The sequence below is a fragment of the Bos mutus genome, chromosome 3, assembly GCF_027580195.1.
Source record: "Bos mutus isolate GX-2022 chromosome 3, NWIPB_WYAK_1.1, whole genome shotgun sequence".
Taxonomy (NCBI): Eukaryota; Metazoa; Chordata; class Mammalia; order Artiodactyla; family Bovidae; genus Bos; species Bos mutus.
The window spans coordinates 117084896-117112799 of record NC_091619.1 but is presented as its reverse complement, the minus strand read 5'-3'; the positions used below and the strand labels follow the sequence as shown (position 1 = coordinate 117112799).

General features: G+C 68.7%; 1 protein-coding gene across 1 annotated transcript; it reads right to left on the bottom strand.

Moving 5' to 3' along the window:
* Positions 1 to 172: 172 nt before the first annotated feature.
* On the bottom strand, positions 173 to 27904 carry GPC1 (glypican 1). Its single transcript, XM_070368639.1, is given in 10 exon segments — positions 173 to 1844; positions 2165 to 2340; positions 2673 to 2806; positions 2907 to 3026; positions 3107 to 3156; positions 3159 to 3236; positions 3948 to 4113; positions 4707 to 5098; positions 6913 to 7071; positions 27313 to 27904. Coding segments are annotated over 10 exon segments (1974 nt in total). The 5' UTR covers positions 27479 to 27904; the 3' UTR covers positions 173 to 1311.

The following is a 27904-nucleotide window of genomic DNA, read 5'->3' as shown; positions in this document are numbered from 1 at the left end:
GGCACAAGGACCAGGGCGGGGGGCAGGATGGGCACTCTCCAGCCGTGGGCCACCCACCAGGCGGGACCCGTGTGCAAGCCCGCCCTCACCTCCCCACCGGCCCAGCGTGCCGGGCACGCCCATGGTGCACACCTGCTGCCAGGTGGGGTACGGCGGGATCACTGCTGCGACGCGCGGTCTCCAGCCTTTTATTCATACGAGGACTCGAAGAACACATGTCACCTGCGGACGCCGTGCAGCCCGAGACACAGCTGGCCGGGCCACTGACCACACAGGGCCGCCCCGTCCAGAGACGAAGGGAGGGCGGGCCCGAGTGGCCGTCCGGGCACACTGCCCCTGGGCTGGGAGTCCAGCTGGCTCCCACCCGCAGGCAGGGAGGCCCTGGCCTGACCCCGCCCCGGCACAAGGTTCTGACATGGTTGGCGTGTTTGTGTGAGCAGCCCTGGACCCCGCGTGTCCCAGAGCCCGAAGCCCTCCACCCCGTGAGGAAAAGCAAAGCGGCAGGAAGCAGGCTCCTCGGGGCCCAGGGGCTGGTCAGGAGGGCGGCCTGGCCACGTGGCTCAGCATCCCCCACCCTCGAGACCACTCTGCCTGGCCCAAGCCCTCTCTGGCAGGGAGTGGCCCCTCCCCAAACCCTGCAGTGGATGGGGCTTAGGAGGGCGGGCCTCGGCCTGGGGAGGAGCCTGCAGAGACCCCAGGGCTTCGGAAGGTCACCTGGGACCCTCAGAAGCTTCCGGGGAGAAGCCGAGAAGGCAGCTCTGGGTGAGAAGGGCGGGAGAGGCCTGTAGAGGAGGTGCGGCTAGGAAAGCCCTTAACTGTAGAGCGCCCTGGCCTGCGGCCGGCAAGGTCAGGGAAGGGAAGGCCCTTGGCATGGGCGCCGGGTCTCGCTGGCCCTGAGCTCAGATTTCCCCAGCCACCCAGCGTCCCCGCGGCCAGGCGGCGGCCAGGGGTCGGCTGCGGCCCTGGCTCACGTCGTCCTGAGCTGGGACGTGGCCCTGGTCTGGGTGGGGGTGGGGAAGGGCAGGGGCAGGCGGCGTCTCTGGAAGTCCCCGTGTGGGCCTCGCCAATGGCCAGGAGCGCAGCCCAACGCGGCTGCCGAGAGGGGGCCCAGACAGGGTCCTGGGGGTGGGGTCAGGGCTCATGCATAATCCCAAAGGCCCCGCTCAGCCCCAGCGGGAACCCTGATACCCTCTGGGGGGTTCTTGGGCCTGAGGACTGGGCGTGGCTTTCAGACACCTGACCCCCAGGTGCTCGGTGGTGGGGGAGGGGGGCACAGCCCGCGCTCAGCCGGACACCGCCCAGGCGGCCTCCTCACCCGGCCCGGTGTTGCAGGGGCTCCGGGGAGAGACGGCCAGCGGCACCTCGAGGTCTCTGAAACGCATGGCTTTTGGGGGACACTGTCCCCGGCTGACCTGAGGGCCCCATACAAAAGTAAAAGCTCGGGGGGCCGGGCGAAGCCCCCCGCCCCATCCCCAGCACAGTCACAAGCCGGGTCCCTCGGCGACCCCTCCTGTCCCGCTCCGGGGCCTCCCGGCCCAGGGAGTTAAATATCGTCTGCTGCGGGTTTTGGCAAAGTCGGTCCTTGGCCGCGGTCCCTGGGGCCGGGGCAGTTACCGCCCCCGGGGCGCAGCTGCCGGAAGGGCCAGGGCGAGCCCCAGGAGCAGCAGAGGACTGGCGTGGGGCTGGGGGTGCCGCAGCCGAGGTCTGCTGGCCCTCCCGCTCCGACAGCCCCGGGAGGGCGTGCGTCAGCGGCGTCCGCGAGCTGGCGCTCTTCCTGCCGACCTTCCGGCCACACATCTCATCCGGGCAGCCCTCGCCGCTGCCTGAGCCGCTGCCGTCGTCGCCTGGGGAGGAAAGGGGAGGAGGCTCTGGGGGACCCCGAGAGCAACAACCCTCTGCCTGGGCCTCCTCCGCTGGGGACGGCAGTTCCTGGAGCCTGCCGAGGCTGGGCGGACGTCCTGGCCGGCTCACAGCCGTGTCGGAGATAGGGCGGGGGACCGGGACCACAGCTGGGCAGCAGCCGGGCCTTCAGAGCCACCTGGGCCCCGGGGATAGGAGGCCGCCCCCTCCCCCAACACCCTTCCCCAGCTGGGGCTCCCTGGCATCCCCACCCCAACCCCAGGGCCCCACCCCGGGCACTCAGCTGCCCCCGGCCCGCCCTCACTGGCGTCCTGGAAGTCCAGATCGTTGCCGTTATAGGCGCCGCGCAGGCGGTTGGTCATGATCTTCAGCTGCATGATCTGCTGGCGGATGGTCATGTCGGGCTTGGTGATGTCCACCTCCACCTCGGGGTTGTTGATCTGATTGGCCAAGCCATCACCCATCACCTCGGGGAGGTACCTGGAGGCCAGAGAGACAAACCCTGGGTCACTGTCCTGCTCCCCACAAAGGGGCCTGGCCCCAGCAACACCCATCCAGCCCCCGCTCCTCCCGTCAGGGTGGTGGCAAGCCTGAAGCACCCCCCCCAACCCCCCAAGGACTTCAAGGGCTGCCAGGAGCCCACAAGGGCCCCTGCAGCAGAGCGTGGACGCACTGAACCTGTGTATGCGGTGGGGATCTGGCCCTCGTCCCGGCTCTGGGTCCCGTGGGGTGTCCCACGTCAGACCCGGCGCAGGGCATGACGCACCCGGGGCCACGGAGACGCTGAGGGGCCGCAGTGGCGGGACACTCACCGGCCCTTGGCCATGCCGTTCCAGCAGCGTTCGTCACTGGCCGAGCTCATGGCCAGCTTCTCACTGCACAGCGTCCCCGGGAGGCTGATCCAGAAGTCCTGAGCGTCTCGGAGCTGGGCCTTGGCTTCGGAGACCTGTGGAGCAGTGGTCAGGCCACCAGGTGCCCCCGCCAGCCTGTCCCGCCCACCTCCCCCCACCTCTCCACCCCGGGCCAGCCCGGCAGAGGCCGCTCACCAGCTTCTGCAGCGTGCCCGCGGGCGGCCTCTCCTGCAGCGCCAGCTTGCCCCGGGGCCACTTCTCCTCAGCGCCGGGGCCCTGGGGGTTCACCTTGGGGTTCCCGCAGCCCTGGATGACCTGGGGGAGCACGCAGGGGTCCTGACGGGCGCCAGGCCGCATTGGGGGCCCCTCCCCTGCCCACTGCTCCCCCGCCGCACCTTGGCTGTGAGCGTGTCACTGTTGTCCTGGAGGGCGTTGATGGCCTCCCCAGCCAGTAGTGCACGCCGCCGACGACACTCTCCGCGCCCGACGGGCCCCAGAACTTGTCCGTGATGAGCACCATGGAGTCTGGCCCAGGCGTGAACAGAAACATGGGGTACTTTGCATGGACACACACTGGCTCATGGCTGTGCTACGCGCAGGCACGTCAGCCCGCACAAGACAGTATTTCTGCACATCTGCTCACTGCAGGCCAGCCCTCTTACACGCGCTCCTGATGTGTTGGCACGCGGGTATAGGTTGAGCACGTGTGTCTAAGCGTACGCCTGCCGGCACACACACACCCGGCCCACCGTGCGCACACGTCACCGCATGTCTCACAGTGTTCGCATCATGCCATCACACGTCCATGTCAGCCTGTGTTTGGGCGTGTATGCGTGCTGGCCTGTGTCACCACGGGTGTCAATACGGATGCGTGTTGGCTCACCTCACACGAGCAGATGCACACACGAGTGCGTCTGGTGACCCACCTCACGTCTGCACATGCCAGCCGGCTCACCCGTGGCAGCAGTGCACACGGTAATTCGCGCACGGGTCGCCCTGCCACGCGTCTCACGCGTGCACCTCGGCGTGCTCGCTCAGTGGGCAAGGACAGGAACCTGACCCTCAGGGCACCCTCCCGGGCAGCTGGCCATGGCACCTTCCGTTGGGAGATTAGAGGAAACCCTGCCCCCCAGCCTCGGGGACCACCCACTCTAGAGGTGGCCCTGGCCCTGCACGAAGGTGCGCGCCGCCACGAAGGGCCAGGCCCCTGCAGGCGGTCGCGCAGTGGGGGCTCACCCAGAAGGTTCCTCCACTCTGCGTCTAGGTCGGCCTGGTTGGCTAGGCAGCCCTTGAGCACGTTGCGGCAGTAGTCGGGGCAGGGCCGGGCGCCAGGCACCCCAAGGCAGTGGGCGCAGTACACCAGCTTCATGACAGCCCGCGAGCACTCGGGGCTCAGGGGCACCTGGAGGGCCAAGGCAGTCTGACCCCGAAGCCACAGAGCCCCGGGCGGGGCTGGGCGGGAGTCAGGGTGCCAAGGTCTGCCCCACCACGGCGGGGCCTTTACTGGGGCCCTGTGTCCTCCCAAATGACCAAGTAGGCCTGCGGCCCCGGGCAGTGAAGGAGCACGCTCAGTCCAACCAGTCCGGTCACCGTGCTGGGACTCCCCCGGGAACACTGTGGTCACGAAACCTCCTTGGGGAAGCGAGAACACTGCCCGCCATGCAGACGAGGGCCCCGAGGCCGGGGCGACTTACTGAGGGCCCTCGCTGGGGGAGTGGGGGGGTGCGGGGGTGGAGAGGTGGGTTCTACCCAGCCCCGTAGGGCTCTGACGCTTATGCCCTCCCACACCGGACACCGCACTCCACCGCTCAGCCAGGGAGCGGGCAGCCCTCTCATGTCCTGTCCACCTGACCCCTGGAGCCCCTGGGGCGTCCAGCCCCAGGCCCCTCCCCTTCCCGCTCCGACAGGCCTGGGCCCTTGCCCAGGGCAGAGCTCACAACCCAGGTCCCCCACCCCTCCCGCGGGCAGGGGCGGGGCAGGGGGCGGGGCGCGCACCTTGGCCACCTTGCGCACCACGTCGCCGGCCACGCCCAGGCCCTGCACGAAGGTGCGCGCCGCCACGAAGGCGCGGGTGGCGCGCAGGCGCAGCTCGCGGGGGGCCTCGCCGAAGGGCCGCAGCGGCTCGGCCTGCTTGCCCAGGCAGTCCAGGTAGTCGTCAGGCAGCAGCAGCTGCGGGTGCAGCTGCCTGAAGAGGCGCTCGAGCAGGCGCGCCCAGAACTCGGCCAGCGTCTCCTGCAGGTGCAGGTTGGCGCCGCCGTAGTAGAGGCGCAGCTCGGCGTACAGGTCGCGGAAGGCCTTGGCGTTCTGCGTGTACAGCTCTCCGAAGGCGCCCGGGAAGGCCTCCTGCAGCGCCCGTTCCGAGTCGTTCAACAGGCGCTGGAAGTGATCTGGGAGCGGGGGGAGGTGGGCGTGAGGCCTTCAGGGGCTCCTGCCCACCCCACGTGCTGCAGCAGCCCCGACTGGCATTCCTGGGGGCTCTGCCAGCGACGCCCCCACACCCCCGATGCTCTGAGTCATCAGAACCTGCGGGGGCCCTGGATGCCAGCCCCCACGGGGTCCTGAGCCCTCCCCCTCCCGGCCTGGAGACTGCAGTGTCCAGCATCTATTTCTGACCTGAGCCCCACACGAGCACCTGGAAGGGACTGCTTCCGAGGGCAGGAAGGGGCAGAGTTGGGGTGGGACCCACTGGGGGGAAGGCCCTAGGTGCCCCTCACCTGCTCTCCTTCCCAGCAGCTCTCCTTTCTACCCCCACTGTCACCCAGCCAGTCCCCCGTCCTGGGGAGTCTTCAGTCCCCCCGGGTGTCTCTGTCCACCCTTCACCCTGCGGGTCTCTGAGGCTCTCCTGGGCTTCCTGCCCTCCCGCCTCTCTACGTGGCCCTCCCTCTGGTTCTGGAAGCCGGCCTGCCTGGGGGTCTGGAGAGGGCCCCCTGCAGCCCTCAGGACACGTCCAGAGTCCAGTCAGGGCTGTGGAGGTGCGGGGTGACCGTGGGCAGCAGACCCCAGGGCTTTGGGGAAAATGCTTCTGCCCTATGTGCTGAGAACCGGGGCCCCCACATCGTCCTCCTCTCTCGCAGGGAGACTGCAGGGGACAGGGCACACCACCCGCCCATGCAGACGCGTCCTCAGGAGCTGTGGCCACCCCTCCCCACCCAGGCCCACCCTCGGGTGTCCAGGCCAGCTCAGCTCTGCTCTGAGGCCATGGGGATGTCAGGCTTGTAGCCCCTGGATCAGTGCCCACACCTACCCCACCCAGGGCCTCGGGCAGGAGACCCTGGCACAGCCCTGGCTGAGCCGTGCAGCCCCCTGGGTGGGGGTTGTGGGAGGAAGCAGCCAGTCCATATTCCCATCCCCCCCAGGGGCCTGGTCCCCACCCCAGCCTGGCCTCCAGAAAGCTCAGCGACCAGCCCAGCAGCACAGGGGGTGGTCATGGGGCCGCCACGCACATGCCCAGCCCCCTGCCCCATCCTCAGATGACAGCCCTGGTGACTGCGGCTGGAGAGCTGTGTTCTGGAACACAGCCAGCATGGGCCCGCTGGGCTCAGGGCCTGGAATACTTCAGACCAGGGCCCCCTGGTGCGGGCGGCCTGGGGAGGGGTGCTTGGGAGACCTGGGGTGGCCGGACCAGGTGCAGTGGTGGGGCTGGGGTGGGAAGTGGCACGCAGAGGGTTGGGGGGCCCAGGTGGGACTGGAAGAGGGTGAAGAATCGCTTTTAACACAGATGAGCGTCCTGAGTGGGTGACGTGCAGGCTCTGACAGCTCGGTCGCTTCCGGGGGCCCCTGCCGCCGCCCCCTCCGAGGGGCCCACAGTAAACGTCACCAAGTCGTCCCACCACTCCTTGCTCCGGGGCCAGATGTGACAGCCACGCCCGGAGGGAACCGCTGACCCACAGACACCGGGACCACGCCACGGGCCCCCGCTCGCGGCGCCCTGTTGTCCTCATGCAGAGCTCCCAGCTCCAGAGCCTGGGGTGGCCCGCCCCAGGCCAGTCCCTGGCAGGCGCTGGGAGAGCTCTGGGTGCCGGGGAGCCCCTGGAGGTGGACGGTCCCCTCCGAAGGGCTGACAGGACAGACACGCTGGCTCCTTGAGCAGATGAAGAGGCCCGCAGGCGACTGCCACCACGCCCGCTCTGGCCCGCCCCCCGGGGGAGGCCTCAGGTGCCCACCTCCACCGCAAGTGTCCGTGGCCCCCGAGCCTGCTCACCGTCAAAGCCCCGCTGCTGGGCGGCCAGCGTGGCCTGCAGCGCCCGGCTGCCCTCCAGAAGTGCTGTCTCCAGCTCAGCGCGGCTGCGGTTGGCAAGGTTCTCCTCCATCTCACTGGTGCAGCAGGTGTAGCCCTGGGGGCAGATGCGCAGGTGCTCGCCTGTGGGGAGGGGCTGGCGTGAGGGAGAGGAGGGGCTAGGGGGGCTGGCCCCAGGAGGGGGCACAGTGGGGGTGGGGGGCCGCCCAGGGGAGGCAGACCCGGGAAGGGCCTGGGCCCCACGTGGGCCGCGCTGCCCTCGGCAGAATTCGTCTCCCAGGGCCCTGAGAGCCAGGGCAGGGTGTGGGTGCCGCTCCCAGCCCCCCTCCCTGCCCCCATCCACGTGAAGAGGTGTCCCAGGCGCCCCAAGCGGCTCAGCTCAACTCCCAAACTCAGCACAGAGGCCGCAGGGCCTGTGGTGGTGGGGGCCCGCCAGACTCCAGGTTCATGGAGGAGGGCGAGGGGCGTCCAGGACTGCCGGCAGCCCTCCCCGGCGTCCAGGCTGAGGGCAGGGGGACGAGAGGACGCCTGAGGGGCAGGACAGCCCCAGCCTCCCCCACAGCAGCTTGGGGTGCTGGCTCCCACCAAGGGCAGGAGGCCCTGCAAGCTGGGGGGCTGCCCACCCATAGCTCTGGGCTGGCCAGATGCAGGGGCCTCTCGTCAGGATGAGCGGACACACGTCCAGTGGGGCCCTGCTGTGAGCCCTGCCCCGCTCGGTAGGACACGCCTGCGCCCCTCAGGGCCTCCACCGTCCCCTGCTGCCGCCCAGGCACTGGCTCCCAGTGGCCCAGCTCACAGCAGCGCCAGGACAGCGCTGAGGCTGGCCCGGTGGCCCCTGTGGTGAAGGGCGCACCTTTCAAAACGTGCTGGTCCGGGTTTTGAGTGTGAACCCACTTTGCAGACCAGGAAACAGGCTGGCTGAGGTTAGCTTTCGTGTCCAAAGTTACACAGTGAAGGGCCACGTGGCTCAGGCTGCCCGATTTCAGGCCCCACACCCACTGGGCCGCCTCAGCCCACCCCCCACTCCCAGCCCACCCCGCACCAGCCACAGTTCCTGTCTGAGCAGTGCAGGAGGAGGCTCCCTCCTGTGCCGGCCTGGGGTGGGCAGAATGGAGTGGCCTCAGGGGTCCCGCCTGGATGGAGGCCATGTGGGGCTGGGGTCGGGGGCCTGGGCACTCGGTCTGACCAGCAGAGCTTCTGGGGTGGGAGCGGTGTAGGGGTGAGCAGGCAGCATCCGGCACAGGGGCTGGGACCTGAGGAGGCGCCCGGAGGCCTCCTCTCGGCCGTTGCTGACTCTGACCTGGGCCTGGCCCTTCACAGCAGGCGGGGCAGGACAGCGGGCCTGGGGTCTCCGCAGGGCCAGCTGGCAGAGACTGGCCGTCTCCGGGGTGCTGGAGGCTGTGCACCCAGCCAGATGGGTTTGAACCTCCCCACCAACAATGGGCCAGGAGCACGCCTTCCCTGCTGCTTGGGACCACCAGCCCCGTGGGGGGTAAGCTGGGGGCGGGCGGGCAGGGGGCTGCAGGCTGCCAGCACCTAAGCACTTGCGCCATGGGGTGGGTTTTGGGGGCAGCGTCCCAGGCTTCCTGTCTCCCCTCCCCAACCTTCCTGATCCCCTGGTGAACCTGACCCCCTCCCCCGACCTGATCCAGGACACACAGGAAGCCCTCTCTGGCCGGCTTGGAGGGGCTCCTGGGCACCGCAGCTGGGAGGGAGCTGCCCGCTCTGGCCCCCGCCCCCGCCACCTCGTCCAGCCGCCCGGGCGCCCGCGCTCTCCCGGCCGCCCCAGCACAGCCCCCGTCCCTCCCTCCCTCGGTGGACACACACGGGAGTGAAGACACGGAGCCAGAGCCTGGGCGCCGGCCTGGGGCCCCGGGCGGGCTGGGCCGAGGCGCCCCGAGCCGCTGCGGGGCGGATGTCGTGGCCGGTGGTCAGGGCCCGCGCTCCAGGGTCACCTGTGGGTCGGGACACCTCCCGGGCAGAGGGCAGACTCTGCGGGGCGCCTTCCTGAACAGCAGGCCTGCTCCCCCCATCTTAGCCAAATAGTGGGGGGGGGGTCTGCCAGTGTGAGGAGGGCATGAGCTCCAGGTCCCTGGAGGTGTGCAAGGCGGACGGATGCAATTCTCTTCCCGTCATTTCAAATCTCCATCCCCAAACCCCACCTCTTCTCGGTTAAACGCCTGGAGAGTAGGGAGGGGTCCTTGGGCCAGGTGGGGGCACGGCTGGCTTCCCGTCCACCTTAGAGCGGCCCAGTCCACCCCTCTCATCACCACTTTCCCCCTCCCGCCCCCTCTGGGAGGCATCAGCATGCCCCCTCTGCCGGCTGACCCGTCCCACCTGCACTGACCCCCCCACCCCACGGCTGGTCCACGGCTGGTCCACAACAGTCCCTCCTTTCTTTCTCAGCAGCTGCTGCTCTTTCCACAGCCGCCTAGATCCTTCTGGAATTCTCCCTTTCCTCTGTCTTTGTGACACCTTCTTTCGTGATGCAGGTTTTGGGGGGGGTGAGAGGGGAGGGCTGTTTCATGCTGGGTTTGCTCCCCCACTTCTGGGCCCCACCCCCACGTTTCCGAACCCGCCCCCCCACCCCGTTGCCCTCCCCAGGTTAAAACACCCGCGCTCGCTTCCTGACCCCATGGCAGGTCCTCCCCTTGCTGGACAGCAGACCACGTAGCCAGCCCCCCCCATATTCAGGCCTCCCGGAGTCCCCCCAGACTCCCGCTCCTCGGTGCTAGATCCCATCTCTACAGCTTAAACATCTTTGAGGCTCACGCCTCCTGCCACCTGCGCACATGGCCACAGCCCTCCTCACGCCCACCAGCTCTGTGACCCCAGCACTGGAGCCCAAGACGCCATGCCAGCGGTGGTCCTCGCCTCCTAGGCTGGACAGAGTGCACGTCTGTGCCGGCCCAGCCCAGCAGTCCTGACTGGTGCCTGGGAGCCCTCCCAAGGAGACTGCAGCGGGAAGATGGCGCCAGGCCAAGCCCATCTTTCCAGAAGCTTCTGCGGCTCACACAGGAGCACGCAGACCGCCTGCGGCACCAGCCTCTGAAGCCACGATCGGGTGCTAGGCACCAGCTCCCCCAGCCACCCCCAGGATGCACCGGCTAATTCAGTGGAGACAGCCAGCCTCCCCAGACCCCTCGGAGCACAGCTATGCGGGCAGCTCCGGGCACCGGGGCCCCCAAACACCAGAGGGGAGGCCGGGGCTGGAAGAGCAGGGAGGGGCCCCTAGCCACCCCGCCCTTGCAGTCTGCCCTGGACCCCGCCGGCCTCCTGTGGAGGGGCGGGGTGGGGAGAGGCTTTCCCAGAGCCGCAGATCCTTCTCTGGACGATTGTCCGTGCCCACTCCTGCTCCGATGGTCTGCAGGACCCCCCGGGCATGTCCATCAGGCTGGACGTGGTGGGTGGGGAGGCACCGGACAAGCAACCCCGGGTTCCCTGGGCACCGCCCACCGTGGGATCCCCAGGCCGCCTTTTTGCATCTTCTCACCCCGCCCCACCTCCCACCCGAGAGGCGTCTGAGCCTGGCCTCTGTCTGCGGCAGGTCAGCCCTGAGGGCTGGGGTCCACCCGGGGGGCAGCCACAGACCCACCGCGGACAGGGCTTTTCAACCGCCACCACCCCCGGTTCCTAACGCGGCAACACACCCCGCAACCGCCCCCGCCTCGCTCCCCTAGCCCCCTCGGAGCACCTCACCGCCGGCCCCAAGCCCCTCCACCATTCCGGCCACCTGCCAGCATCACCGAGCCGGCCCGCAGCCGCCGCCAAGCCTCCGTCACCGGCGGGGACCCGAAACCCAGGGGTGTCGCCTGCGACACCCCGGCGCCCGGCGGGAGGGGTCCGTCCCTCCGGCCCTTCCGGGACCCCGCCGCCCCGGGGCGGCAGCGCGGGCGGCGGGACAAAGGCCGAGCGCCCGGGCTTCAGCGGCCGCCGGCCAGGGACAGAGGGCCGCACGCGCGGAGCCGCAGCCGGCGCGGTCTGGAGAGGCGGCCGCGCTCCTGGCGCAGCGAGGAGCGGGCGCTGGCGCAGTGGGCGCGGCAGCGCCGAGGGGAGGGGGGCCGCGCCGCAGGAGGGGGGCCGGGGGCGCTGTGATTGGCGGGGAAGGGGCTTGCCGCAGTGGGCGAGGCGGGCCTGGCTGGGGGCGGCAGGCGGGGCGCGCACGGGGGCTGCCGAGAGCGAAGGGGAGGGGAACGGGCTTGATGGAGGAGGAAGGGGGGCTTGCTGCAGGAGGGGGCTGCGGCATAAACGCGGATGGGTGGCGAGGAGGCAGCCGAGTGGGGCGTGGGAACGGGGCGAAGGTGGGGGACGGATGCGCGCGGTGAGGACGGGGGCCCGATGGGGCGCACACGGAGACGGCGAGGGGCTTGCGCTGGGGGCGAAGGTGGGGTAGGCCGGACTGAAGGTGGGGTCTGGGCGGTGGTGATGGGGGCAACAGGGTGAGCGGCGAGGAAGATCAGTAGGAAGGGTCGGGGTGACGCGCCCGGGGATGGAAGTGCGGAGGGACGCGGGCGACGGCGGGTCCCCGCGCTTGGATGCCAGCCCCGGGCTTAGCCCGAACCCCCTTCTCGGCGGCGGCGGTCCCGGCAGGCGGCGTGCGACTCCAGGCGCTGGTGCATGGAGGTCTGGGGTCCGCCCGGGAGAGGCTGCGGAGCGGGCGAGCGGAAGCGCAGCAGAGCAGGACGCACTGGCGGCCGCCGCCCCGCGCAGCCCTGCGCAGCACGGGCGCGCACGGTCCGGGGCCGCCTCCTCCCGCAGCCCCCGCCCCGCCGCGCGCCGCGCCGTCCCCTTCCCCCGGAAACCGCGGCGGCCGCACTCAGCCCCGGAGCTTCCCGCGGCCCGGGCCTCCGCCTGGCTCCTGCCCCACGGGGCTCCTCCCGGCGTGGGGATGCGAGGGGGGCGCCAGCTCGCTCCCCATGGAGCATGGCAGCCCCCCGCCAGCGAGCCCCCTCTCCCCATGACAACGACCAGAGCCCTACGCTGGGCGCTCAAAGGCCACCATCAGCCACCCGTACTCTCTACCCGCCCCTAGTCTTGAGTCGGTGATCCCGGTCTGCATGCTAACGTCCTGTCTGCTTCCCCTGCGAAATATAAGGCCCCTGCCTGGCCACGCCCTGCTCCGGCCCAGTACCCACCTCCTCCTGGGCCCCCCTCCCACACGCTTAGGCGGTCACCATGGCTGGCTCTCCCCCGTCCCCGCCACTCCCCGCAGCCCCAGCTCTGGGCCTGGCTGCCACAGCACGAGCCAGACCCACTGCAGGGCCTGCCAGCCGAGGCCCCCTCCCCGCAGCGCCGCATGCCCTGGAACGCCCCCCGCCCCAAGGCTGGCCTGCAAAGAGACCTGCTGGACAGGCAGCTCTCAGCAAAGCGGCCTCTCCAAGGCAGCCCGCAGCACCCACGGTCCAGGAGCAGGGGGCCCCACCAGGCAGCTCACAAGGGTGCTCCCTGCGGCCTGCTTTCTGCTCAGAGACCCCTGAGCAGGCCACCCTGCCAGTGGGCACTGGCCTTGGGGGCTGCCTTGGTGAGGTGGTAGGGCCCCCGGATGTGGGCCTGGACGCAGGCCCAGGGAGCCTTTCGGGGCCCGGGAGTGAGGTACCCCTCGGAAGCCTCGCCCACCAGGGTGAGCTCCGTGCGGCTCTCTCATCCTTGGCCCAGGCCAGGCTGCAGAGGGCACTCACTCGAGATGGTGCAGACCCGTCCCTGACAGGGGCCCCCAGGAACATGGGCTCCGTACGGCTCTCCCGTCTCTCTCGCCTGACCACCCCACCTCTGGGCCGGAAGTAGCCCAGGAGATGGACTGGTGCCACCCACCTCTGCTGCGTCTGCCCGGGTGATCCCAGAGTAGCAGAAGGGGGTGCTGCAGCCCCAGGGTCCTCTCGGTAGGTTCCCCACAAAGTCTCCATGCTGGCCTGTCTGTCCACCCCGGAAAGGCAGTGGACACAGCCCCGGCTGGGCCAGAACACAGCAGACCCCGGTGCCACTGCAGGAGCCTCTGGGGACAGCAGTTGTCCCCGGCCATGCCCAGTAATGAGGACAGAGCGGACAAATGGGTTCGGCTCCTCACCAATCCCCCCAACCCAGCCGCTCCAGGAAACTTGGCAGCCAAGTCCAAGGTCACAGCCGCCCCTGCTGGCGCCCGTCTGACCTGCTGCTTCCCCCAGCCCCCGGGTCGCATGCACCCTCCCCTTTGCCCTACTTTTTCTTTCAAGACCCACTCGTCTAGCCCTTCATCCAGGAAGCCTTCCAGGTTCCTCTGAGCCAAAGCGCCTGCGCAGCCTCTGACCTCTCGGAGCGTGAGCGGCCTCAGTGGGGGCTTCCTGCCTGGCCACCCTCCCTGGCAGCCGGTGAGCTGCTGGGCCTGCCGGTGGGGGCCTCTCTGCCCAGGCCCAAGCTGGACCTGGTGCTCAGGGACCTGTGTCCAAAGAGAGACTCTCTGGGCTGTGCCAGCATTCTGGGAGACAAGGCTGGACACCAGCGTGGCCGCAAGCTGCAGCCTCGGGCCTGCGTCTCCACTGGAAAGCCAGCACCCCCCTGACCTGACCCCTCCCCAGAGCTGGTCTGCTTCCTGCTGGTATGAGGGGGGTGGTGGGGCGCTTCCCCCACCCACGAGGACCCCCTCATTCCTCCAGGGGCCCCGCCACCCCCCGACGAGGTGCAGAGCGCACTGGGGGCCCGCATGGTCCGAGGGTCCTCTCACACTCATGATTGTCCCCTCCGGTTCTTCCTGCTGGAGCCACTCAGGGAGCTCGAGCCACGGGCCCAGGGCACTCAGCCCGGAGTGCTGCACAGGACCCGGAAGGACCCAGGCCTCCCCGCCTCTCCCAGCGAAAGGCTGCCCTTGATTCCAGTCCCAGGGGAATTCCTGAGCAGGAGGGCGGAGGCCGAGGCAGGAGCCGACATGCTCTGCCACCGAGCCGGTCACCCGTGGCCCGCCTGCCTGGAGGGCCCCGGGCAGGAGCAGGTGGGGTGCCCCCCACCCCCGGTGCTGACTCAGCATCGCCACCCAGGCAGCACCTCCAGGCACAGCATCGCCCACCTCCCTGCCGCGCGTGGGCGCTTCCGAGCCCAGCCTGGAAGGCACGACTGGGGTGGGGCACAGATATGGTCAGGACACAGTTACACGTGCACTTCAGATTAACGATGCGTTATTTTCCAGAATAAAAGTATCTGGCCCCAAAGCATTGACAGCGAGGACCTGAATGCGATTTTGTCCACTGCTGTGCACAGCAGCTTTGGGCAGAAGGCCAAATGGTGGAAAGAGCTCAAGCGGCCACTTCACCGTCCGGTGAAGTGATAGACACGGGGGCCCAGCCAGACAAGGGGCCGGACGCCACACAGCCTTAGGGAGTCACCAAGCGCCGAGCCACCGCAGTGTGGACCAACCCCAAAGACAGCGTGGAGCCTGAAAGCCAGTCCTGAAACGACAAACACTTAGGATTCTGCTTCAGCGAGGGCCCCTAGAGACAGACGGCGGCGTGGTGATGACCAGGGACTGAGAGAGGGCGTGGGGGTGTTCAGTGGGGCTGGAGTTGGGGAAGAGGAAAGCTCTGCAAATGGTGGGGTCAGCTGCACGAGCGTCAGTGCCGCAGTGCCACCGGGCATACGCTCAAAATCGCCACAGTGGGAAATTTTATTATGTGTATTTCACCACAAAAATGCACGCACACCCCCTCCCCAACATCTGGGACATACTTGCACTACATACGTGGAGACGTTTATCCTAAGAACGCATTTGTCATTTATTCAAAATTTAAGTGTTCAAGATATATGCCCTCAAATGATTACCTACCTGAAATACCAATTTATTAAACGGGTCTCCGATAGTTTTATCTGCTAAATCTGGCAGTCCTTGTGGGGTGTGGGGAGAAGCCTGACTGAGTCACCCATGCTCCCCACCATGTGTGGGTGTGCACACGTGTGTACTCTTTTCTGAGGCCCTCAGACCCCGCCCAGGCAAGCAGCAGAAGCAGGGAGGTGGACGTCAGAGGGGGCCTGCCCTCCCACAGCCCCCAGCCTCCTTGGAGAATGATGGGCCTCACCGTCTCTGTCAACAGGAGGATACAATTATCCCCATCTCACAGATGAGAAGACTAAGGCTGGAGGCGTCTGAGACTCGCTCGATGGCTCAGACCTGCTGCCTAACGCTGCCTCCTTCTACTGGCCCTCAGGCCTCCCTGTCTTCACTGACGGGGAGGAGATGAATGTCCCGGGCACTCAGGGGCCCACCAACCTCCTGGAAGATGAGGGCAGAGTGGGCCTCACCAGACACAGCCCTGGCCACCCTGCTGGCTGCACCATCCCTTCAGTGACCGAGGACACCGGCAGGAGCGTGCAGGGCCAGCAGCCACCCCACCTGCACCCGGGAGGGACAGGGGCCAGGACAGCCACTGGAAAGGGCCCCCAAAGCTGACACGCAGAGGGCTCCCAGCTCTGGGCAGCCAGCTGAGCTCAGCACGTGCTGCTTGCCCGGCTCCCCAGAGGTGGGACCCTGGCCTCCTCTGGGTCCTGGGGGCAAGTGGGAAGGTGGGACCTGCCTGCTTCCTGACTTCTCCAGCTCAGCTCCTCAGGGATGGTCAAGCTGAAGCATCTGTCAGAGACGGTCTCTAGGTTGGCAGGGAATCTGGAACCCCAGGCACCCAGTGAGTGTCTCGGTCCCCACTCTGTCCAGCCATGTCCACCAGGCAGAGGTAGGATGGCCCCGCCCGGGGCAGCCGGGATTCCTGGGGCAGACAACCCCATCCCCAAAAGGGGCCAAAGGGACAGTGAGGGGTGGGCCCCAGTGAGCTGGGCAAGGACAGGCTTCCTCTGATGTGGGCCGCCAGGGCCCGAGACTGGCCGTGGGCTGACCATGAGCAGGGTCCTGTGGGCACCTCTCCCCATCGCCTCCCATCTCTCTGTAGCACCCTCTGAGACTCTGCTGGACTCCTTTCTGAAAGCCAGCTGCCACTCTCAAGGTTGCACCAGGAGCCCTCCTGGCTGGCCCTGGGCTTGGAAGCGGGGGCAGAAGGGACCCTCCTACACTGTGGGCTGCTCCTCCTGGGAGGCCCAGAGCTGATGCTTCTTGAAATTCCCAGCTTCTCTGGACGAGCCGAGTGGGAGCAGAGACACCAAGAGATGGCGCCGCCCAGGACGCGGCGGTGGCGACGGGGAGACCCGCCTCCTGCCCGCGCCCCACTGACCCCCAGCGGGCAGTCCCCTGCCTCCAGTCTGCACCCCGCTGACCCCCAGCGTGGCTCTGGAGCCCGGCCAGGGCAGGCAGTCCCCCGTCTCCTGCCCACGCCCCGCTGACCCCCGGCAGGCAGTCCCCCACCTCCAGCCCGTGCCCCGCCGACCCCCAGCAGGGCCCCGGGGTTGGCCCATCTCCGCCCCAGCAGGCAGTCCCCCGCCTCCTGCCCGCGCCCCACTGACCCCCGGCAGGCAGTCCCCCGCCTCCAGGCTGCACCCTGCTGACCCCCAGTGTGGCCCCGGGGCCTGGCCAGGGCAGGCAGTCCCCCACCTCCTGCCCGTGCCCCGCTGACCCCCAGCGGGCAGTCCCCCGCCTCCTGCCCCACAGACCCCCAGCAGGGCCCCGGGTCTGGCCGATCTCCCTTACCCCCAGCAAGCAGTCCCCCGCCTCCTGCCCGCGCCCCGCAGACCCCCAGCAGGGCCCCGGGGCTGGCCGATCTCCCTTACCCCCAGCAAGCAGTCCCCCGCCTCCTGCCCGCGCCCCGCTGACCCCCGGCGGGCAGTCCCCCGCCTCCAGCCCGTGCCCCGCAGACCCCCAGCAGGGCCCCGGGGCTGGCCGATCTCCCTCACCCCCAGCAGGCAGTCCCCCCGCCTCCAGCCCGTGCCCTGCCGACCCCCAGCAGGGCCCTGGGGCTGGCCAATCTCCCTCACCCCAGCAGGCAGTCCCCCGCCTCTGGACACGGGCTGGGCCGGCCTTTCCAGCAGGTGTGCCCTGACATGACGCCCCCACGACGCACGTGCACCTGGCTGCCCTGTGCTGTGCGTGCCACACGAGAGCCCAGTCTCACAGCCACTCCACGGGGCAGGCGCTGCTACCATCCCCATTATACAGAGGCATTCTGAGGCTCAGAAAGGTTCAGTACTGGCTCAAGGTCACACAGCGCTCAAGCGGGGAGCTGGGCTTGAATGCTGGCAGGACGGCTGGGTCCGGGCAGCCAGCTTTTAGCCTCTGCTACGGCCCCACCTCTTTCCCAAGACATCGGCCACTGGGAATGGCCACTGGATCTGAAAGACCTGGCTCTGGGCCAGGGGAGGGGCTTTGCCCATTAGCCCAGCAGGCTGCCTCCTTCAGAGCGCTGTGGGCAGCGCCCACCCTCCTCAGAGCGGTCCTCTGTGTCCCCCTCTCTGGGTGGGGGACAGCCTCAGGATCTTCCTCCTCAGTCTCTGGCCTTGCACACCAAGTGCACCCACGACCCCTGGCCTCCAGGTGGAAACTCCAGATAGCAGAGGGGGTGGGGGCTGGACTCCGTGCACCAGCAACAGCCGGGGGTGGGTGGTCCACCCAGGGCAAGAGTCCTGCACGGGCAGCGCAGGGCCCTGGGGCTGGGAGGTAGCTGTGGCCGAACGAGCATCTCAAGTCCCCAGGGAGGACAGGGCAGGAAGACCACGTCTCAGCGAGAGTGGTCATGAAGCGCTGGGTCCCGGGCCACCCCAGGCTGGGAGAGGTCTTTGCTTACAGTCAAGGTGGGGGCACATATATGATGGTGCACTACGTGTGCACGCTAAGCCGCTCAGTCATACCTGACTCTGCGCGACCCCATGGGCCATAGCCCGCCAGGCTCCTCTGTCCATGGGATGCTCCAGGCAAGAACACTGGAGTGGGTTGCCATGCCCTCCTCCAGGGGAGCTTCCCACCAGAGGATCGAACCTGGGTCTGTCTCCTGCATTGGCATGTGGGTTCTTTGCCAGCTGTGAAGCTTGTAAACCACATGCATCCATCTAACCCTGCACGGGTTCTCTCTACTTGTAACTTACAAAAGTAACACGTGGTCACCACGGCCGGCAGAGCTGCAGCTTATGAGACCTCTGACGGCCGCCCAGTGCCTGCAGAGAGAGCACTGTGGCTATGTTTCAGCACCAAGGACAGCACCAGGCATGCAGTAGGCGCTCAAGGACACTCCGAAGGGCTCAGACTGTGTGCCCCACACCCCCACCCCTGGCCCACAGGCTCTCCTGGAGCAGACAGGGCCCCGCCAGCACTCGACCTGGGCTGAGGGTCCAGCCCACCACGCAGAGGCCTCCTTCCTCTGCGCCCTTGAGTGTCCACTGAAGCCAGCACACCCTTTCTCAGAATAACGCTTAGGAAAGAAAGGTTGTGCGGGGTGTAGTGAAGGAAGCCGCAGGTGCGGTGACGCGGCTTTTGAAATGTGATAAATGGGCAAGCAAGGGGGAACGCGAAGCTGCATGAGTGGAAGCGGCACCTGGAGACATCTGCTCGAGAAGTAAAGGGGCATGGGGACCCAGCGGTCCACGGTGAGCGAGCCCTGGACTCCAGAATGCCATCGCCACGTTGTTCATAATGACAAGAGGTGCTAAATTCTGGCTAAAGGTGAGCAAAAAAGGAGATGTACTGTCTTTCTCAGTCGAGTTCACGAACTCCTGGATTTCTAAGCCTGGGCCTCCCCTGGGCACCCTGGTTAAGGACCCCAGCCTCAAATTCACACCTCAATCTGTCCACCGCAGTTCACCGATCTTTCTAGAGCTGAGTCCACCCCCAACCCCAAAGCCTGTCCTGGCCTCAAGCAGAGGGCCGCCCCCTCCGCCCTGCTCCCCCGGCCGCTGACTGCGTCCCATCTAGAGCTGTGGTTCAAGTGCTTCCCGTGTGGTGCGACCGGTGTTTCTGGAAGCCGCCCCTTGACCTGTTCAGGAGTGACCTGCACTTCACGGGGCCCCTGGTCTCCCTGTCCCCTGCCCTGCACACTGTGATGACCAAACATGGCCCCAGGGAACTGCTCCTGGCTGGGGACACCGCTTTACCCTAGGGGGAGGGTGGTTAGCTGTGCGTCTGACCCGCAGCTGCCCCAGTGTCCCCCCAGCCCCCAAATACACAGTGACAGGGAGGTCACCTGGGTATTAGGTCACTTGAAGAGAGGTTGCCATGGTGCCTGACTGCCCTGGGGGCAGCCACTGCCAGGCCAAGGGAGGGGGTCGGGGATGGTGGGGCTAAACATTGTAAGAGCCTCTAAAATACGGCTGTGGGTCCAGTGCATCCCGAGCTCCGAGGCGGTGGGAGTCGGGTGTGAACGCCTGAGCCAGCCCTGCAGCGGGTGGCGTAATCTGTGTCCCGGGGGGTCTGCGGGCGGTCACAGGTGGCGGGAGGCACTCCCTGCGGCCCGGAGCCTGGATGGGCGCCCGGAGCCCCACTGCTGCAGGACACAGCTGCAGCACGCGGCTCAACCCCGGGGCCAGAGTGCTGCTGGCGGCCCTGGGTGCCCAGGACGTGTTTAGACACAGGGATGAGCCTGGGCGGTCACCGCCAGGGTCAGACAGTGTCCTTGGTGCTGGGGAAGGTGCCCCAAGGTGTGCGTGGGCCCCAGGCGCCCACAGCCTCTGGGGCTGACAGTGAGCCTAAGGAAAGTCGCCCCCGGGGAGGCGCAGGGGCACTTGTCCAGGGCTGGCTGCCCACGTGGGAGGGAGACGTGCCGACCTACCCCTCAGGCTGCTGGGCTAACTGAGGGTGTGACTGTGGTCACACGCACCGCGGGGCCAACAGCTGGGCACAAAGGCGGGTGGTACAGCCGCTGATGGCCAGGCCCTGGACTGTGGGGGTTGGGGGGCCTCGCAGCCCTGGTTGAGCTTCTCACTAGACCCTGACCTCGTGGAGGGGGCCCATGGCTTACGGGTGTGTGCGTAGCAGTGAAGGATGGATGGGTGGGAGGGTGAGGGTCCTCGCCTCTTGCTGGAACTTCCTGGTGGGTGGGGCTCGAACCTCAGGCACTGTCAGCAGGACTGGCTCTGACTTCAGGAGGCTGTCCTGTGGCCCAGGTCCACGTGGGGCTCTCATGGGCCCCGCTCCTCTCCTGGCCCCCACCCCCACCCGGCCCCACCTGGGACTCGCCACCTGCCCCCCAGCCTTGGAGAAGTCAGTCCTCGGGGTCTGCCAGGGCCCATCTCTGCGGGCAAGTGCGAGGGGCTCTGTGACCTCACCCCCAGCTCCATCCTCTGATCGACCATGCCCCGCAACCTGGAACGCGTGCCCAGAGCCCATGGACAGAGCCACACGGATGCCCCCCAGCGCCCCCATGGGGCCTGCGTGACGGCCCCGCCCCTGACCTCCTCCCTTCTGGGGCACCCCGTCGGTGCTCACACCAGGCACCGGGGGCACAGCGAGGCCAGGGCAGGGAGGCCATGGGGGAGCAGCCACTCCAGGACCAGGGCCCTGAGCAGCGGGGACCCCTCGCTGGGACCCAATTTCTGCCCCGACCGACTAAGCAGTTGGATCAGGTGGCGCTCAGCCTGCCCTGCAAGCCCCCTAACCTGCCAGCTCCGGAAGGCTGGGTGGGGCTGGCTGCCAGGCAAGGGCCAGGCAGAGGCCAGGGCGTGGAGGAAGGAGGCAGGGCCACAAACCCGGGCCTGGCCTGGCTCACGGGCACCTGGTGGGAAGACGGGCTGCGGAAGGCAGGGCCCAGAGCTGGTGCTTCCGCAGGGCCTCCTGCATGGCCAGCTCCGGCCCCGTCCTCCCCTCGGCCCCAGGCCTGGCTGTGCTTACGCCGTCCACCTGCGGCGCCCGGGGCCTGGCACAGCACAGCCTCCCAGAGCTCTGGCCGTCCCCGCCAGCTTCCCAGGGCTCCTCCTTCCAGCTGAGGCGGGGGCGGTGGGTGGGGCTCTGGGCCTCTTGGGGGCTGAGGTCGGGGGTGGGGGGACAGCTCGTGGGGGAGCCCCCAGAGCTGTCCTGTCATCCGGCCAAGCCTCCAGAACCCAGGAGCGTTCAGCACAAAGGAGCAGCCTGGGTCCTCAGGATGCGGAGCCAGGAGCCAGCCTCCCGCCCCCGCCCCCACACTCACTCCCGCCCCGCCCCCCCCACACTCACTCCCGCCCAGCCCCACACACTCTCACTCCCGCCCCGCCCCCCCACACTCACTCCCGCCCCGCCCCACACACACTCACTCCCGCCCCGCCACAGTGTCCCCTCCCAGGGCCTCCCATGCGTCGGCAGGGACCCCAAGCCTGTCCACGCAAATCGGCACCACTGAGTCACGACGGTCCCGGCCCGGTGGCCCTGCCTCCTGTGGAGGTCTTCACTCCGGGCCCTCACTGCCCACCAGGTTCTGGGTGGTCCCTGCCACCAGGGAGACACCTCAGCAGGTTGAGTGCCAGGGAAGGTCAGAGGCAGAGGACCCTGCTCCCTACTCCCCACCCGACTCTGATGGAGACTTTCAGGCCCACGGGGCAGGGCCCCGGCTGCTTCCTGAGACGCTTGTGGGCCAGTGGGGGTGAGGAGCAAGCTAAGGATGGCCTGACCCTCTCACCCCGTCACAAGGCCCCACAGCTGCACTGAGGCCCTGGCCCAGGGAGCCCCCCACCCCCCATGGAACACCCAGAGCCCAGGAGCCCTGCTCACTGGATGGGAAGCGCCCCTGACCTTGACTGAATCCTGTCTGTAGTCCACACATTGGGTCCTAAACCCTCGGACCCAAGGATGGGGCCTCGTTTGAGTGTGGGGTCTTTGCAGACGTAAGTGCTCTGCTCCTAACTTGAAGGGACCGGTGTCCTTATTTCCATAAGGTGGAATCTGCACGCAGGCAGGCACAGGCCTCGTAAAGACAAAGCAGAGACCCCCAGACCAAGGGTTGCCCACCACCTCCAGAAGCAGAGACCCGAACAAGTCTTCCCAAACGGTCTTGGGAGGAACCACGTAGATCTCGGACTTCCAGCCCCCTCACTGCAAGACCGCAGCCCCCTGCCGTGGAGCCGCCCAGCCTGGGGCATCTCCATGGGCAGCCCCGGGGAAGCGGCTTCATGCCCGGGTCCCAGTGCCCAGCCCAGCCCGGCGCCATGCAGCCGGTGCCCAGAGACCTCACTGCTGAGGCTGTCCAGTCTGGGGAGCACCCTGGGGGGCAGAGAGCCCCCAGAGTGGGGGGGGCACTCAGGACGCCGGGCACCACGCCCCCGAGGGATGCCCGTGCAGGTGGGCCAGGGGGCCGGCCTGTGGGAGGGGGCATGTGTGCTAGGACAGTGGGAGCTGATGCCAAGGCCACAGGCAGACGCGGGTTGGGCTGAGGCTGGCCTGGCCCCGCAGGGGCTCCCCGACCTGCCCAGGCTCCCACGCTTCTGCCAGCAGAGCAGGTCCGCACCCCTCACACCCAGGGTGCCCCCGCACCTGCGGCTGGAGCAGGAATAGTCAGGAGAGCGGGAGGCCCCGGCTGTGCCCCCAGGGCAGAGGCCACGGCAGGGAGGACAGGCCAGCACCCCCTACCCCACAGGGGGAGACAGGGGACGACCGCGGCCCCCACCCCGCCCAAACCAGCCCTGCCCAAAGGCTGCAGGCAGCTCGGGACTCCTGCCCAGGCCTGTTCCTAGATGCGCGCGATGAGAAGGCCGCCAGCCGGTACAGGGTGGGTGGCCCTGCACGGGAGCCCCGCCCGAACGTGGGCAGGGGCCTGCCCCACAGGACTAGCCTGGTGGCTGGACGTGGTCAGGGCGGGCACCAGGCATGGGCCTGGTCCTGAGCCCTGGTCTGAAACGCTCCGGAAATAAGCTGAGGCCTTGGGGAGAGCCGGCCAGCCTCTCTCCAGGGGGCGAGTCCTGGCCAGGGCCCGACCTGACCCAGCGAGGCCTGTTCCCCTGGCCTGGCCTGTCCTCCTGGCCTGGCCCGGCCTGGCTGACACCTGTGCCCGTGTCTCTGGGGGGCCCAGCACAGGCCCGGTGCACCCACACCCGCTCTGTGCTCCCCTCCCTGGCTCCAGGGTGCACCTGCCGTCTGGCCAGTGTGCCCCAACCCCTCTGCCAGGAGACCTGTCCACTGTAGGCTCATGCTGTTCCTAACTAGGGCCAGCATGGGGCCAGTTTACCGAGACTGCCGGCCAGCCCTCCAGAGTGGACAGGACATCCCCATGACTGCCGGGGGACCTGGCTTGCTGTGGTGCTGGGGATACGCCAGGCCTGCCCCGAGGGTCACAGCTGTGCCGCCCTCGGGTCATGCCCCTGGAGGAGCCCTCCTGAGCAGGGTAGGGGCAGCGGGCCTTCACTGGCCAGGTGCCGGGACTGGCCAGGAGTGCACCCGTTGGGAAGGCCGGGCCGCCGTCAGCTCAGTGAGGGAGGGGCAGGGAGGCACCCGGGAGGGGTCAGTGCAGAGGCTTCCCACTTGGCATGAGAGGTGGGCCAGGACTGGGGGAGCTGCGGAGAGGGCAGCTGGCAGCCCAGCAAGGCCTGGGCCGTGAGGCCCCACGGCAGGCCTCCAGGCTGGGGTGGCATGAGGCAGCCAGAAGCCTGAGCCCAGCACTGCTCAGCGGCAGTGCCATGGGCCTGGGGGTCAGCACACCGGGCTCTGGACCTGAGCACCCAGTGGGTGCGTGTGGAGCTGGAGAAGTGGCAGTGGCCTCGGGTACTCACCCCTGAGTCAAGTCCAGGACCCCCACCCCTGGACTTGCGGGACGGTCCCAGGGAGTGACCCCTGAGTCAGGCCCAGACCCCCCACCCACTGGACGGTCCCAGGGAGTGACCCCTGAGTCAGGTCCAGACCCCCCACCCACTGGACGGTCCCAGGGAGTGACCCCTGAGTCAGGTCCAGACACCCCACTCACTGCACCCGCCAGACGGTCCTGGGGAGTGACCCCCCGAGTCCAGGGCAGGACAGAGCTCCCACCTGCTAGACACCACTGCCGGAAGGGCCTGCATGGGCTCCAGGGCTGGAGGCAGCCCCCAGAGCGCACAGGGTCGGCACGCTCCCCACTCCTGCGGCCTTTGGGGCGGTCCTATGTCCGTTGTCACACGTGGAGAAACGGGGCCAGAAAGCCCAGGTGGCAGAGGGCGGGCGAAGCAACAGGGCTGGCCTTTGCGCCCAGGCCCAGGGAGGACGCCCTGCCCCTCTGAGGAGCACGGTGGTGTGTCCGGGGCTCCGGCAGGGGCCTAGGCTATTGCATCATGCAGTGGCCCTGTCGGCTCCTGGCTCCCCTGGGCCCCCACCCTTCTTCCCCCTCCCTCCAGCCTTGTCCTCAGGCTGGGGATGATGAAACCGTAGCGGCTCCGGGGGTGAGGGGCCAGAGCAGCAGCTCAGCGGAGGCTGGAGACCACCTGGGGACCCAGGGCAGGCCCCTGGGCCTCTGCCCTCTCAACGGGGCGGGATGCGCACACTGTCTGGTCTGGGGCTGGGCTGGGCACCAGGTGGTCTCTGCGAGGCCCGCTGACCATGACCGAGAGACAGCCTTGGGCAGGCCGCACGGAGAAGCAATGGTTTCTGCTGGGAGGCCTGAGCGGTGGCCCCTGTCCCGGAGCCAAGGAGCCGCTGACAGCGCCGGGCTCCCCCTCTGACCTCCAACCTCAAAGCCAGGCAGCCAGGTCCCTCCTCCTCGGCCTGGGCCCTCCACCTCCCACGGCCCCCACCATGGCCGGGCATAAAGTGGGACGTGTGTGGGTGTGGACTGAGAACCGACTCCGTGCCAGGAACCGGGCGAGGTTCTGCGGCTGCCGCAGAGAACACAACAGACAGATGCGCCTCTGCCCCAGGACCCTAGCGAAGGGTCAGAGAGATCATGATGAACCGTGGCGTCAAAGGGTCAGGAGAGCCAGCAGGCGCCCCGGGAGCAAGCCCCTAGGCAAAGGCCGGGAGACCACAGGCACCTATACATACGTATGTGTACATGTGTATGCACGTGTGTGCACGTGTACGCGTGCACAGATGCAGATATATGTGTGCATGGGCCTGCAGGTGTGTGTACATGTGCATCACGTGTATGCACACACGTGTGTGCATGTGTGTGTGTGCATGTGTGTACGAGTGTGTGCATGTCCTGTGAGTGAGATGCAGCCTGGGGCTGGGCTTTTCCCAGCCGTTGCAGACGGATTGAGGTTGAGGGGCGGCTCCCTCTCACTTTCTATGCAGGGCTCTGGCTGGGGGGAGGCCCACCTGTAAAATGGGATGACTGCTTTCCTCACCCTGGCTGGGCCTGGCTGTCCCTCCAAAAAACTACACACGTCACGAACAGAAGCCCCTTGTGCTCTGATGGCCCCTCTTTCGTGAGCCCACGGAGTTTCTACCCCCTGGGGAGGTGGAGGCTGGAAAGGTCGCCCACAGGCCCAGGGCTGCCCTCCCTCCCCTCCAGTCCTGGGAAACACGGAGCCTCCACCCCACCAGCCAACTCGGGCGCCCACCCCCGGGGGAACCCCAGGCCAGAGGAGTCCACCCACCGGCCCCCAAGACTACACGGAAGGCCCGGCTCCAGGAGAGCGTCGTGCCTCCACGCGGCCACCAGGGGGCGCCAGGCCCGCGGAGCCGCGCCAAGCTGCCGGAGCAGGAGGAGCGTACAGGGCCGGCCGCTGCCTGGGGAGGTCACCCCGCTTCCTTCACCCCACGTGGCGCTGGCACTCCTCTCGGTGCCTGGGCCCTGCGGGGCACTCAAGGGGGGCGGGGTGCAGCCACAGGACCCCCGGGAGCTGGGGCGGAGGAGTCACAGGGAGTCCAGGCAGGAAGGCTCCGTGAGGGCGGCACCCTGAGCCCCGGCTGGCACCACGCTCCCCAGTTGCAAAGTCCCCCATCACACGCACAGCAGCGCGCTTTGCCGGTCCTGGGCCCTGAAGCCCTGCACCCTGCAGCCCAAGGAGGCCGAGACTCGGCCCGGCCGCCAACCGGCCTCGCCTTCCCCAGCCTGCCCGTCGCGCTCCCAGCCCTTGGCGGCGGCCCAAACTCCGCCACTCTGTGTCTCAGCCTAACTGGGACAGAGGCCTGTGGATGCGATCCAGAGTAGGATGGCCCCCAAGGGCACAAAGGCCGCTTGGGAGTGGACATCTGAGGCAGGGCTGTGGGGTCCAGGGGACTTGGGGGCGTGCCAGCCGAGACTGGGGCTGGGAGACCCTGGGGCTCGGGGATTCACCCGAAAGCTCAAGCATTTCCAGGCACCCGGCCCCTGCATGGGGCAGGGTCGGGGGAGAGCCTGAACCGACTGTGCAGGGGGTCTTGTGCTGGTCCGGGGTGCCCAAATGCACCCACCAAAATCGCCCCTCCAAGGGAGGAGACAGCTCTGACGATCAATGGCAGGGCTCCGTCAGCAGAAGCACAGGAAGGCCTGCCTGGGGGACTTGAGAGGGGGGATCTCCAGAGCCCTGGGCAGGGGGCTGTCAAGGAGCCCAGGCAGTGTTCTGTGGGTTCTGTCCTCCTGGGGGCAGGGGTCAAGGGCCTGGCTGACTTCCCCCCTCCCGTTCCCCAGCCAGGCCCGGCCATGGACGCGGCCCTCACGCTCCTCTCTCATTCAGAATTGCTGTGGCTGCGGTCCTTCCCTGTCCCCGTGTCTCCACTTGAGTGTGGTCTCTCCCCGCCACCCCCCTCCCCCCGGCTTGGGAGGCGTCCCCAGGACAGGAGCCTGGAGCTCTGCTCCCGGCCGCCCCCCTCCACCCTGGGTCCCGGGAACCCTGCACCGCCGTGCACACCCGGTGCGGCTCTGGACACGTTTGCAGTTTGAGGAAGGAGACTGGGGGTGGGGGGAGTGTCTGCGAGCTCCGCAGACTCCGCGCTCCCCTCTCAACCCCTCTCCGGTCCCTACAGCTCCTCCGAGGCCCGCAGGGAGGGTGTGCAGGACTGCGGGCAGCTGCAGGGCCCAGGCCGCCTGCGACGGCGCTGCTCTTACAAAGAAACGGCACGGCCCCTGGGCGGGATCCAAGGCGCCGACCACCTGCAGCTGGACTCCCCGCCGGAGGCGGCCCGGAGCGCCAGGCGAGTACAAGTTCCCCAGGCAGGAGTCCCTGCGAGGTGGCGTTCCGCTCCCGCTGGCCGAGGTCGCGCCCGTCCGCCCCGGCCCTCGCCCTTCCCCAAGCGCACAGCTCGCTCCCTGCCTCGCCGGGGCCCCGAGGATGTCTCTGCTGGGGACCCCCAGGAATCACCGGGCCGACGCCAGGAGCCTCCGGGGAAGGCCCGCACGACCCCGGGGGAGTCCCGAGCCCACGGCCGCGGTCGGCTGCGCCCCCACAGCCGACCCAGCGGCTCAGCCCAGGCTGCCCTGGAGGACTCGCCGGGTCGGGGAGCGCCCCGTTGGCTGCGCGGCGAGGACAGCTCCGTGGGGAAGGGGCCGGTGTGTGCGCGCCGGCGGCCGGGGAAGGCCGGGCGGAGTGGAGGAGACCCGGGCAGAGGGAGGGCGGCGCGGGGCGCGGGGTCGCAGGGCGGGAGAGAAGAGGGGGCGCAGCGGCGCTCCGGGCGCACGGGTCACTCACCCGAGATCTCCGCCTGGGGCACATCGCTCAGGCTGAAGCCCTTGGCCCCGTAGATCTGGCGCACTTCCCCGCAGCTCCGACTCTTGCTGGCAGGGTCCCCGCGGGCGCAGGCGACCAGCACGGCGGCCGCGTACAGCAGCCACCAGCCTCGGGCCCGGAGCTCCATGGCGGGGCCGGCGGCGCCCCCGGCCGGGCCCGCGCAGCCCCCGCCCGCGAAGGGCAGAGCCAAGGTCCCCGCGCACTCGGCTGGCGGTCCGGAGGCGCCGGCGGCCGGGGAGGCGGAGACAACAAAAGCCGGCGGGGCGCGAGGTCCGGCCGCTGGCTCGGGCGGCCCCAGAGCGCGGCAGGCGAGCGCGCAGTCCGGGCCCGGCCCCTGGGCGGCGGGGAGAGGGGCGGGGAGGGGTGCGCGGGGAGGGGCGAGCGGGGCGGGGCGCGCGGGGCGCGCGGGGCGGGGCGCAGCGCGGGGGCGCGATCCCAGGCGCACGGGGCGCCCCTCCGGCTCCCTGGCCTGGGGCGGGGGCCTGCCCGGCTCGCTCGGATCTGCCAAGAGCTGGAGGAGAGCGGGGTGGCGGAGAGCGCGGGGCCGCGTCCG